The sequence below is a fragment of the Culex quinquefasciatus genome, chromosome 3, assembly GCF_015732765.1.
Source record: "Culex quinquefasciatus strain JHB chromosome 3, VPISU_Cqui_1.0_pri_paternal, whole genome shotgun sequence".
NCBI classification, from domain to species: Eukaryota; Metazoa; Arthropoda; class Insecta; order Diptera; family Culicidae; genus Culex; species Culex quinquefasciatus.
In genome coordinates, this window is record NC_051863.1 from 61520056 (window position 1) to 61533824 (window position 13769).

At 36.1% G+C, this 13769-nt stretch overlaps 3 protein-coding genes across 3 annotated transcripts; all 3 read left to right on the plus strand.

Annotated features, from left to right (window-relative positions):
- Positions 1 to 34: 34 nt before the first annotated feature.
- Positions 35 to 6749, plus strand: LOC6043442. The gene is made up of 4 exons (XM_001870944.2): positions 35 to 152; positions 213 to 413; positions 476 to 562; positions 6573 to 6749. The coding sequence occupies exons 1-4, from the start codon at positions 90 to 92 to the stop codon at positions 6711 to 6713; spliced, it is 492 nt and encodes a 163-aa protein (XP_001870979.1). The 5' UTR covers positions 35 to 89; the 3' UTR covers positions 6714 to 6749.
- Positions 6750 to 7087: 338 nt separating this feature from the next.
- LOC6043443 lies at positions 7088 to 9916 on the plus strand. Its single transcript, XM_001870945.2, has 4 exons — positions 7088 to 7172; positions 7237 to 7446; positions 7611 to 7700; positions 9614 to 9916. Exons 1-4 carry the CDS (start codon positions 7146 to 7148, stop codon positions 9761 to 9763), a joined length of 477 nt encoding a protein of 158 aa, XP_001870980.1. The 5' UTR covers positions 7088 to 7145; the 3' UTR covers positions 9764 to 9916.
- Positions 9917 to 10031: 115 nt separating this feature from the next.
- On the plus strand, positions 10032 to 10972 carry LOC6043444. The gene is made up of 3 exons (XM_038265430.1): positions 10032 to 10368; positions 10428 to 10517; positions 10585 to 10972. The coding sequence occupies exons 1-3, from the start codon at positions 10090 to 10092 to the stop codon at positions 10888 to 10890; spliced, it is 675 nt and encodes a 224-aa protein (XP_038121358.1). The 5' UTR covers positions 10032 to 10089; the 3' UTR covers positions 10891 to 10972.
- Positions 10973 to 13769: the final 2797 nt, after the last annotated feature.

Sequence of the window (13769 nt, forward strand, 5' to 3'; positions counted from 1 at the left end):
ATCCAATCTTGATTTGATGACTTCCCCCCTTCTAAGTAGAACGTTTAGTGCAAGTCGAGAAAGCTTAGCAAGAAGATCTTCTTCTAGAAATGGTTCGAGTAACTGCTTACGTTCATCAACCTGAATATAATTACAGTCACAGATATAAAAATGTAAATTCTCAAATCAATTAATAAAAACAAATTTATTAACCACCAATCCCCAACATTCAGTTAACTCTACTAAGCGAAGATGTGAAACGCTTCCTGCTGGAGTACGACCAAATCATTCTGCACAAGGACCTCTATCGAGGGATTTTCCACATCCAGTTGCGGGAAGTTCGAGAAAAAGTGAAGGAACTGTTGCGCAAATTTGAGGCCGCCCCGTACGACGATGGCAGGGCCAAGAACGAGAAGGAGCTTTTTTGTTGCAAGGTGGGCTAGATGGGAATATCTGACCGGATTGGTGGAGTTTTGAAATGGTAACATAATTCCAGCTTCGATTCGATGACACAGTGGATCTGAGAAGGCATTACCGTGCTGTTCATAATGAGCCGTTTGTGAGGTTTGCTAATGTGCTGGAGGTTAGTGACATTTGAATTAAAATTGTTGTGAAATCTGTCGTTTAAGTTCTTGAAACACTTTTCCAATCAATACGACTATAGACTACATACTACGCAAAACACATTCACATACAACTTATAAAACTACAAACTGGAGCGTTTGGAACGGTATGTCCATGCGTACTCCTTTCTTGCAGATTTTTGAACCAAAGGCTTTCCAGAAAGCTTTTATCTGACTGGTTGCGTTTGTTTTGATTAGATCGGGATTTTTTTTTTAAAAAAAGGAAAAAAACTTAAGCTCCATGATTTTTATGAACATATTTAAACGTAAAGTGAAAAAGTGAACGTCAAAATTTGCAATTCATCTTTGTGGTTTGAGGTGTAGGGATCTTGCAGAATGCGACGATATATAGTTGTGGCGTGGCGGTCAGGTTATTTGTGTCAAGACTATCGAGAGATAAAAATTGTAGAAAAAATATGCGTTACCACCTTGAAAATGTTCATGCATTTTCCAAATCTTATTCAAGTAAAAATAATAATTGGGTATTTTGAGTATTTTTTTTATTATGTACAATTTTTAGAGCCGATATTAACACTAAATAAACCTTTGCTCAACACTGCACACTTAGATCCGCATTTAGGAAGTAACTTTTCAATATTTCCATATTTTTTATTTGCATTTAGGGGAATGTGGGGCAAGACGACCATATGGGGCAAGAGGAACAATCGCTCGTACGGCCGTAATTTTTACAATATTGATTATTTTCAGTATGAGGAATCGTTGCTAGCAAATGCAATTAGCTGATTCTACTCCCACATAACCGACAAAACGACGTAAACGCCGCGGGGCATAAGATTCAATGAAGTTATTTAAAAATCTTTGTTTTCTTATAATATTTGGAAAGTACAAAATAAGGCTCAGGATTCGTTTTAAGGCTCATTTTATCAAAATGCTATTTTTCCTAGATCAGAAGTGTCCCTACCTATGACTTGCACCAATTAGAAAGTATGATTTAACTTTTGGTTATTTATGTTGAGAGCTTTTAAAAAATCATGTTCAGGTGGGGCAAGTGTACCATATGGATTTTTAGTATGGAAAAAATATGAATTGCTGCAACAACATATTTTATTGGGAAATAAATACATGCAAGTACTTAAAAACTGATAAAAAATCGTGAAAAAAATTCTGTACAAAATATAGTGATATTATGAAAATTTACTATGTATCATGTAAGTAATATTTTTTTCGTAAAAAGTAAAAACGAAAAATTTTTTAGTAAAATATTATTATTTAATCTAAAAATGAAAGAAAGTTTTCAAATACATTCTAATCTGATGTATCTAAGTGACAACAGTTCAATTGTTAGCAAATTAACATGTTTTTTCATGCATTGTTCCTCTTGCCCCAACGGGTTGTTCGTCTTGCTCCACTAGTTGAGTAGAACGTACGGAAAATCAAAAATTTTAGCATCAATTTTTTACATTAAAAAACAGGATATTTTAAAAACTTTTTCTAACAAAGTCTTAGTCAAGACCTAGAATAAGATGATTATAATAAAATCCGACAGATTTTTAATCTTTTTTAATGGGTTATAATGAGCATTTCCATAGCCTGTTACACTTGCCCCACTTTCCCCTATCTCGTATCTGATGTTTTTTATTGGGCCAATATTGTATGATCCCTGTAACTTTTTGAATGTTTTTAGTGATTTAACATTTTATGCTGCGTTTAGGTGAACAATATTTTGAATGTTTTAAAAGATTTACGTTTTATTCAATTTTTTTCACTGTTTTCGAAGAAAATTTCATGAAAGATTTATTTATTAACATTGAAAATCGGCACGTTGAGTGCTGTCAGGATGACACCTGGGTGATAAATAGAGAGAATGCGTAACGTGGTGGGTCTCGTGGCGCAGGGGTAGCGGCTTCGGCTGCCGATCCCGATGATGCTATGAGACGCGGGTTCGATTCCCGCCTTATCCACTGAGCTTCTATCGGATGGTGAAGTAAAACGTCGGTCCCGGTTTCTCCTGTCTCGTCAGAGGCGCTGGAGCAGAAATCCCACGTTAGAGGAAGGCCATGCCCCGGGGGGCGTAGTGCCAATAGTTTCGTTTTTGCGTAACGTGATTTTCGAATGATCCTACTTTGTTTACATCACAAAGTAGCAGGCTGTTCAAGCACAAGCATGACTTTTTTCTTACTGATAAATGAGCTGTTTTATAAATAATCAGTTGTATGTGTTTTATTTTGTCTAGTTTTTGACATTTTTTGCTGGAAAATTGTGTGTGTTTTCAAATTTCGATCGGTTAGAAGAGGTTTTTCTTTTTTACGGGTGACGAAGAACTGCGGCGATATTGTCATTCTGCGATGCCGCAGATAAATTCCCTGGCTGATTTTAGAATCCTGCAGCTCTTCCTGATCCAGCAAAAAACATCGCTAATCCTAGCGAAGCTGATCCAACAAACAGAGAAGATTTGCAGTGAGTAGATTTTCAAACGGAATCAAACAAAAAAGACAGCTTCTGGATGGATACAACCGCAACTTCCATTCCATCTCGCCTTCAACTTTCTCAAGATTTCTTGAGTTCAACCCCAGGATCAAAAAACCACACATTTTTTATTCTTGCCAAAAAAACAATTTTTATTGATCGACATCAACACTCTCTACTTTTGGCCAACAGTAAATTGGTTCCACTTTGACAGCTCAAAATTGAGGCCATTTCGCGAACCACTATTCAGCACCCAGGATGACACTAAGAAAACTTCAATCTTATTTTTGTTTTCGAGTGGTTGTATTTCAGAAACAAATAGACCAACCTTCAATGTATCTTGGGCAAATTTTAGGAAATTTCCTCAGCTCCCTGAAATTTTGATTTAGAAATTAGCACTTTTTTGAAAAGTCGAAAAACTAAAGGTTGTTAATTTGGCTTTAATTGAAAAACGGTGAACTTGGTTGCATTTTCCAAAAAGTCTCCTAGAATATATAAAGAATTAAAAATCTGTCAATACGGATTTTGGACAATCAAATTTTACATAAAGTGGTTGATTTTTTTTGAGTGTAACTATTTTTTACTGAAAAGTTCTAAACATGACCGACAACCGGGCCAAAGATACTAAATCGATAAAAAATCCTTTCCAAGAAACAGATTTTCGAATATTTACATGCCATTTTTGTATGGATAACTGCCAAAATTGTACTGAGAATTGTATGAAGAATTGTGTGGGCAAACCAATTATTAAAAACAGCTTCTTTGGTCATAGAGATTCCCCAGACAAAGCTTTAGACAAATAAAAAAATATTAACGTAAACCATTTCTAACTTTCGCATAGTCAACACATGACCAAAGTTTACTCCAAAACTGTTGTGCTTGTTTAAGCAGTCCATTTAAAAAAATAATTCATAAGGTCGTTGCAAATATTTTTTGAAGTTTATGTCGCTAGACTCTGAGCAATGTCGAGAGGGGGGATTTACGAACCGCGGCTTCAACATTTTTATGAAAATGCATATGGGACATTTATGCGATCAAGGGCAGTATATGAATCAACACTAGGGTGACAAGAAAAATTGAAAATTTTGGAAAATCGCAAGAGATACCCCCTGGATCGATTCTTTAGGCAAAAACAAGTGACTGTGCCAATTTTGAGCCAAATCGGTTAAGGCTAAGTGGTCGCTTTTCATCGTTGAAGTTTATATGGGGAAAATCGCAAAAATGTATGGGGAAAACATCGTTTCAGTAATTTTCTGCTAGGTGGCGGAGGTCTCGCCCAAAATTGTCCAAGTGTGAGATTCTTGTAGGAAATTTAATTACCTACAACTTTGTAGAAGGGTGTAAGACGATCCGAGTTGATCCTGATGAGTTATTAGCAATGCGATGAAAAGAAATCGGCTTATATACTTCAAAGTATACAAGGGGTAGGGTAGAGTAGTCATCAATGAGACACGGGGAACAATGATAAAATTGCTCTCACAAGTCGTAGTTTCAACCAATCAGGCTCATATTTGGGGGAAATGTGTGTTTACTGGATACACGTCTGCCATATTAGTGGATTTGGTTATGGACGCTCCCTTGAAAAGTAATTCATAAATGTTTGATTATGGAGTGTAAAAGTAAATTATGGACAAAAAATACTTTTTCGCTCGTAGGCTGTCATTTACACCATAACTAATATTTTTTCAAATTTCTTTCGACGTTCCATAGGGATTAAGTTGGGCTACAATGTCCTTTCATTAGATTTGGCCAAAATTTAGAATATACCCAGAATCCAAGGCTGTCTCATTGTTCCCCACTCATTTCAGCCCATGGGTAACAATGAGACACTTTGATTTTTCTTCAATAAACTTTTCAAAATCGATGGAAATCTTTCAAAACATGAATTAAAAGTGATTTTTGGCATATTTATTGAGTTTAAACTTCATTTAACCAAAATACAAAGTTATTTGGTATTAATATATGGATTTTACAAAATTTAAATACTTTTTAGTGTAACTTTTGTTATTAAACGTTTCATGTTGGCAAAATTGCTTTAAAATGTTCAAGGCAAGTCACCTGCAATGGAACAATACAAAAACATGATGTTTTGCTAGAAAAATGTTGATTTTCGTAGAGTGTCTCATTGTTCCCCAGCTGTCTCATTGTTCCTGCCAAGTGCGTCTACAATGAGACAGTTGAATAACTCTGGCTGTAGATGTCGGACCGATCTCATATTTTGGTCAATGTTAGAACACATTAAAAGAAAGATAATGCAACTAAAAGCTCATTAAAACATGCTAATGAAAAAAATAGAAAAATCCTTGAAAGTTGAAAACCAAAAGTGTCTCATTGATGACTACCCTACCCTATATAGGAAGTATATAAAAAATATTTTTTTCTAGAAAAATCACCAAAAATCAGGATCAACTCGGATCGTTTTGCACCCTTGGACAAAGTTGTAGGTAATTAAATTTCCTACAAGAATCTCACACTTGGACAATTTTGGGCGAGACCTGCGCCACCTGATGCAAAAATCCTGAAGCGATGTTTTTCCCCATACATTTTCGTGATTTTCCCCATATAAACTTCATCGATGAAAAGCGACCCCTTAGCCTTAACCGATTTGGCTCAAAATTGGCACAGATACTTATTTTTGCATTAGGAATCGAGTCAGAGGGTATCTCTGCTGATGTCGATTTTTTTATTGTCACCCTAATCAACACTCACATACCAATAGATGCTCTAAACCTTAATATACAGCCATTCCACGTCAAACAAAAAGTCTCTTGTAAATCAAAAGTTCTACGATTTTGCTCAAATTTGGATTGGGGGTTCTTTGACCCAAATAAATAGACTCGTATTTTTTGTTTGGCAATCAGGTTGCTCCTACCCGAAATAGGGTGGTCCAAAAAATGGCATTTTTCGTCGATTTTCGCAAAAAGCACATTTTTCAAAAAAAAAATCATATCTCATATCTAGGGTTTTCGACGCGTCGCGCGCAAAAACGGGACAATGACAAAAACGGGTAAAAATCAGTTTTTTCACTAAAACTGCGATAACTTGAAAATTTCAGCGATGACCTATACATGTTTGGGTATCAAAAGTTTCGTCTTTCAATTACGAAAATTTTTGTACCCAAACATGTAAAGGTCATCGCTGAAATTTTCAAGTTATCGTAGTTTTAGAGAAAAAAGTTGATTTTTACCCGTTTTCTTAATTTTCCCGTTTTTGCGCGCGACAAGTCGAAAAACCCAGTTTTTATGTTCAAAAAATCCATTTGCCCCTACTCCTTCAGCTGAATGAACATTTAAAGAAAGATTATCAAATTGATAATTCCTTGATACCATTCCATACCAAAAACAGTAAATACGCTTGACAGGGTAAATTATAAATTTCAGAAAAAGGAGGCGCTTGGTTCTTCAGAAATCATTTTTCAAGATCATAGTTCAAAGTCATTTTGATGAATTACAATTTCCACACTTTGATACAAAATCTAATAAAAATTTCTGAAACTTTTAGGCTTTGTACTGAAATTATCATCCAAATCTAATTTTATTCCAGCTCAAATCCTCGCTGGCTAAGCTGACCCACATGCGCCACCGGTTGACCAACTACATCACCTACGGCGAAGAGAAAACCCTCACACTGATCACCAATTTGAAGCGAATGTTGACAAAGATTTCAGCCACATTGAAGTTCTAGTAGAAGACACAAATTAAAAACCTTGAAAACACCCACCCACAACCTTCTTTTCGCTCGTCCGACACATTCCGAAAGCCACAAACCAAAGTCTCGAACCATTGCCAAAAGTCGTCACGTAACATATCGTGATCATGACCGTCAAGACTTCCGTCCACGACCGCCGCCAAACTTGGTTCGAGATCCGACCGACGAAAGGAAGTGAAAAGTTTTCTTCGTCAGCACCGCCGAACCATCTGGTGCAGTTCGAGTCTAGCTTCCGTTCGAACCCCATCACGTTCCAATACCTAGAGACAGGGTCAGTGTTCCCAAGATCCACAGTTTTTGCTGAACAAAAAAAAATCCCGGACTACTTTGCGGTTGTTGTTGTTTTCTACTTGACTGTTTGGAAAAAATCAACTTCGCAAGGGCAAATAGGTGGATCGATACTTCAAAATGCAGCAACTTATTCAGAATAAAGATGTGAGTACTTCTGGGGATCATTCCGGAAGAGGTTCTTCTAAGCCCCCCCCCCTCCTTTCTCCAGGTTGTGAAGTTCATCTCCGAGACCAAGTACTTCCTGGACGAGTTCGACACGATCATCAGCCACTGGGACCTGTCGGGGAATTTTTTCCTCTACTACCTGATCGAGATCCACGAGGGCGTGACGCAGCTGCTGGCTCGGTTCACGACGCTCTCGTTGGACGGCGTCGGCTCGCGGGAGCACGAGCACTTCTTCAAGCTGCAGTGCTGCGGGGTAGGTGTCGAAAATAGCTCGAAGATCGATCGACTGATCAATGCCTTGATCTTGATCGACTTTCGTGGAATGGTATTTTTATCTTCCTGAAAGCTGGTGCCAACAAAACAAAACTAAACAAGCTATTTGTGTCCGACCCCCTTCTTTCGATTCGGTTTACACAGACAGAGTTTCACAGCGTCAAGGATCTGCGGCTGCACCACAATTCGTGTCGTCACAAGAAGTCGGGACACGAGGAACAGGACAATTGCGAGGTAATGGAATGATACTTTTTTTTGGGGGGCATTTTGGGGAATGATCCCATAGGTTTCTATGCGAATCCCAAGTATAAGCTCGATCGGTTGTGGCAGGAGCACACATGTAAACACGACATTTTTTTCGAAAGTCGTCTCACTTGGTTTTAAATTGGTCTTTCTATCGTTTCTGCGAGTTTCATCAGAATATTTCATAATTTGAGCAAGCTACAGATCGTTTAAATTTATAAAAAAAATTAGAATCAAGAAAAAATACGTGTCTGTTAATTTGAGCCAACGAACCGCCGACCAGTTTTGGGCCTTTTGAGTTTCATATGGAATTTCCGTGTTTATATGAAAATCTCTAAGTTCTAATAATTTCTAGGGGATACTGCAGAATGTGTACGGGTATTTGATGCATAGCATTCTTCTTGTAGTCCATGTATCACAAATGTTCAAGAGGCCAGGCCTACTGTGTAAAGTTTACTGCAGAGACGATTCATTGAAATTAGTTGATTTAAGCACGGAGCGTTCAATTAACAGCACAATTCTGAGGGGTAAAAGTCACGTCAAGTGACTAAAAAAAAGCAATTGCAATAAATGCTAATTTTGTACAAACGTTCAAAATTTTCACAAAAAATAAGGGTCAAAACATTATTTTTGCTTAAAACTGCATCTTGTATTGATTTTTTAGAATCTATTGTAAACTATAACGTTAATTTTTGCGTTTTTTTAAATAAGGCCGATGCAAATATTTAAAAAAGTTTTTGTCCCTTGGCCCTGGCCGCGGTCAAGGGGGGATGGAAAAAAATAAAAAAATATAAAAATTTAAATAACAAGCCATAGTCTTCACATTTAAATGAAAAAAGTGTTTTAAAATGCATTTTACACTAGTTCAGTTGTTTTGCAATCATTAGTTTTCAAAAAATCTAAGATCTGACAAAAACAAAAATTGTATCGAAAAAAAAGATTTTGCATCGAAAATTTTCAAAAAATCTTAAGATTTTTTAATAAACCCAAACATGCTTAAAATGATTTTAAACGCAGGAGAATGTATTTTAATTTGATTTCAGTTGGTTGCACTTGAATTTTCATTGAAATTTTGAAGTTTATTGTAAAAATATTTTTCTTGCCCCCTGATTTTTCGGGCCAATTTTGAAGGGGGTGACAAAAACTTTTAAAAATATTTGTACCAGCCTAAACATATAAAACACAATAGCTTATAGGACCCTTTAAAAAAATCCTACAAAGTTATTAGCTTTCGGAAATGACCATTTTGGTGAGGCCTAATAAGGATCGGACATCTATTATGCCCAACATTGCCAGATTATTTTATGGGAAATCTGTATTTTATCTGTATCATGTCAAATTCGAAGCCATACAAGACATTTTCAAAATAAAAAAAAAACAGATTTTAGTTTTTTAATCATATTGAAACATACCTAATTCAATTACAAAATTGTTGAAATTTTTTAATAAAACCAATTTAAAAAAAATCTGTATATACAGATTATTGTGATTTTTGGGATCGAAAAATCTGTATATCTGACATAGCTTATTACGCCACCAATTACGCCCTCTACAGGTAGAAAACTTTTTTTTCTCCATACATTTTGACGATTTTCCCAAAAAAAAACTTCAAGAACATAGGGTTAAATTAAAATTATGGTATTAGAAAAGTTAATTTTAAACAAAAATCGTGATTTTTTCCTTGTAACTTTTTTTCCTAATCTTCCTGATCATACATTTTTATCCGTGTAACTTTTTTTTTGAAATTTTCTAATCATATTTTTTTTCGTGTAACTTTTTTTCTGAAAATTCCTACAACTTTGGTAACAGTTTTTTTATTTTTTGCACAGAGATTACAATGTTTCTGTTGTTTTGATTTAAATCAACTAACCATCGTCATCTGTTTATCTACCCTCCACTTTCAGCTTAAATCGGCACTACTCAAACTAGCGTTCTTCAACCGAAGGGTAAACGAGTACCTGCAGTACGGAACGGTCGCCGATCGTTATCTGTGTCTGTATCTGAAGAAGATCCTGAAGAAGATAATGATTACGTTGGACACGTTTGCGCTGTAGGATCGTTAAATGCTTAGGTTAATTACTCTTTACCAAATATACATTTAATTTAACTCTCTGTGTACGGTATGAACGTGATGGTACGAACGGGTTGTAAATATGTAAGTCGAACACGTGTTGGACAATAAATAAGTTCCTAATTAAAAGTACGAAGGATGTTTTTTTTTTGTTTTCGACGCACGAGATGACACTTTTCCCGAAGCCTTTCGTGACCTTATGTAACCTTCGACCAATCGATTGGCGATGATCGCGATCGCGGTTTTTTTGAAATCAACGAACGATTCGATTCAGTTACCATTTTGAGCTGCTACCGCAAAGAAGGCAAAATGATCCTAGAGGACACGATTATGTACAGACGGAGTGCCAAGACCCCGGAGGACGTGGCCAATTGGAAGCTGGTGTACAACTTTATCGTCGAAACAAAGTACTTCTTGGAGCACTACGATAGCATCGTCGAGACGTGGGATCTGTGCGATCAGGAGTTTATGATTTATCTGTGGGAGGTCGAGGAACGACTGATCGAGCTGCTGTACAAGTACACAACCGTTACGACCGACTATCTGCGACCGATCAACCTGCCGACGGTGGAGATCAAGTGCTGTAATGTAAGTATAATTCTAACAAGTGTCTTCAAACAGTAATTGAACAATAAACACTCTTCTAGAGAATCTTCAAGAATTCGATAGACCTCCTCAAGCATTACTACACGGTACACCACACTCCGGCCAAGCTCAATGAGGTCCGGTACTGTGAGGTAGGATCAGCTAAATATCCTTCCAACCCCCAACCTACTAATACTCCCAACTCCCTCCTCCCTACAGATGAAGGCCGGTCTGCTCAAGTTGGACTTTTACCGGCGCAGCCTCAAGTACTACACCGAGTATGGGACGTGGTGCGATCACGTGCTGTGTCTGTACCTGAAGCGAATCTACAAGAAGGTGCTGCACACGCTGGAACCGTTCCGCGATACGCGCGATGTGCTGGGTGCGGCCGACCTCAAGGGTTATCCCAGCAGTGTGAGCAGTTCGAGTTCGAGCAGTGCTAGTTCTAATGCCAGTGCGTCGGGTGCAGCTAGTGTGGCGGCCATGAGTGCGAGCTCGAGCATGGTGTCGCTGGTTCCGGCGTAGGAATGTTGCATAATATAATTGAGTTAAACTTACGGTGAAAGATAGTAGTTGTGTGCAATAAACTAGATTATCTTTGCTTCGAGATGTTTTTTTTAAAGTTTGTTTGTCGTGTATTTGTACATACTGCCGGTACAAGATAAAGCAATTCCTGGCTCTCTGTGAGCTGATGATAAAGTACATCTAGAGCAAAAGTGGATTAGCTGTTTGTGCAGAACTAACTGAAGTCAACTAATAAATATGATGACTTCGTTTTAAGTTTTTGTTTCCTTTTCCGTTCCCCATCAATTTCAAAAGGTTTTTTTTTGTAAACTTTCCCCACATTTGTTAGAACCTGACTGCATGAATATAATTCATGTGAGACCTTTATGCGATCTGATTTTTCCATACCTCTTCTGGATTTCTATTTTTTGATATGTTATAATTAACCAAAAGTGACAATTTTTGAGCCATAGAGCGTTTTTTATTTAAGCCAAGTTATAAATTTAAAAATAAAACTAGTGACTTTAGCTTTAACAGCGAAGGAAAAATCTTCATCCGAATAAAACTCAAAAAAATATTATCTGGATTAGGGGAAATATACCCTCTCTAATCATCATCTTCGTCATATGCAGAGTTTGATGCTCTATTAAAGCTCCAAAAATACTATTTAGGCTATAAACGTCGAGTAAGCACGCAAATATATGCCACTTACTGACCAAAAAGAACAAATTTAACCCTCTACTGCCCGATTTGTTTTATGTTTTTCTTGTTTAATTTTTAGTATTTTAATTTGCATTTATCTTGTTTAGTTCATGACTGTTTTTGGTAGTATTTGGCCTATTCTACCACCTAATATAATTGTATTTTGTCTATCTATTTTTTTTCACGTTTTTACAGTCACTTTTTCAATTTTTTGCATGTTTTTCACATTTTCTGCTAAAGAATGGCACCATCATCATTTGAAATGCAAAAAAAATGCGTAGATGCATAGTCTGGGACACTAAAAAAAATTTTGCATACTTTTTTTTTACTGAAAATATAGGAAATGTAGTAAAAAAAAAACAGGCAAATCCCTACAAAAATGACATTTAAAAAAAACATTGGCAAAGTCATATAAAACAAATTAAACCTCCAACCCTGAAATTTTGTAAAATTTAAAGGGTTCCTTTTCCAATGCTTTTTAAAGATGAAAAATCGGTTGGAAAATTGATTGTCGGCGATTTTTTAGATCGAAGCCCCTCTGAAGGCGGGGTTAGGTTGTAGAGGGCTAATACACTTTTGACCATCTCTCATCATTTTGTTGGCACTGCTTAACTGGTTAACGAAAGTCGCCATCAATATTTTTTCACTCGCGCTAACGTTTTCAAAGCGCCTAAGATATAAAATTGCTTCCAACTACCGGCAACATGTTCTTTTTCACATTAGTTAGTCACTCACTTGACAAATAATCCCGAAACATGTAAATAATTAGCAAGCGCCACCAAAAAAAAAACGCGCTAAGTCTTTTGACGCTTGACTTTTGACGACCCATTCCAATCGAAGGCTGAAGAAAACCAAGCGAGAAGCGAAGGCAAATAAAGAACAACACCGCCAGCAGCACCTGTTGGAGTGAGCCAGTGATGCCTGGAAAATGGGCGTGGCTCAACGCATTCTCGTCAGATTAGAATACATTTGGGAAATATTTTATTATAAATGCTTGTAAACGGAATAGAATAACCTTCAGTAAAAGTGAAAATAAACAGAAATTGTTCACAAAAAGTTGCTCTACTTGGTTTTGGTAAATTTCAAGGAACACTCCAGATTATCCAGCATCATTCAAACACGACCGCTTATTAGGCGTAAAGTGGGTATATCTCCCAATAAGGCGGAACAAGTATTTCACTCTAAATTTCACTACTTCACTTGCAGGTGTAACGTCACACGACGAAAATGTCCTGTATGTTTTCGTAGATGACCAATATATGTAAACAAAGCAAATTTTTTTTCAGATATATTATTTGACCGGGTTATAATTATTTTAAAAGAGGGTGTTTTTATGAAAAAAAAAACATCGACATTGCGGCAAAGTTTTTATACACTTTTTTTTTAATATGAAAACGAATCTGCAATCGAAAACAACTTTTGAGATTTTTTTGTTAAAGTGTAGCATTTCTTAGTTAAAGTTGTTTCATCACTTTTTTAAAGAAAATCTTCCATTTTTTAAACATAGTGCCCATGTTTGCCAATCTCTGAAAATATTTTTTTTAAAGATCACAAAATTTCACATAAAATAACTCTTGGACAAATTTTGTCCAACCCTAGCTTTTCCCTGAAAAATTGTTGTATAAAAACTAAAGTGGTAACTGGGTCAAATATGTGCTGCCTTTGCTGAGCCATACCCTAAAAGATGGAATTTTTGTCCCGTAAACATATCCAAAAATAAAATAATAATTGAAAAAATGTATTTTTGAGTAATTATTATTCACCTTTTAGTTAATTAAAAACAATTAATTAAAAAATCTGCATTTTTTTACCGTGCACGAACAACAAAACAACAAAACATAATTCTATGCGAGATACATATTTTTGAATATTTACCATCCTTTTTTTAAATTTGCCTTTTTAGTTCAAAGGGAAAGTACCCATAGAAAAATAAATAAAATAAAATTTGTTGTTTTCGTAAAGAATTGCTTATATGGATAAAATGATTTTGACCACCCTAAAAGTACAAAAACACTTGTCGTTTGGTTGTTTTAACTGGAATATTTCAGGACAAACAGGGTAAACAATATTACCTATACATTATATGTTTTAATCAATTGCGGTTTACCCTATTTCCAGTCAAAATGTCTTAGTAAATAATGTTCTGTAAAAATCAAAAATATTGCAAATTTCTTGATTTGTTAATGTGATGTTGAAAA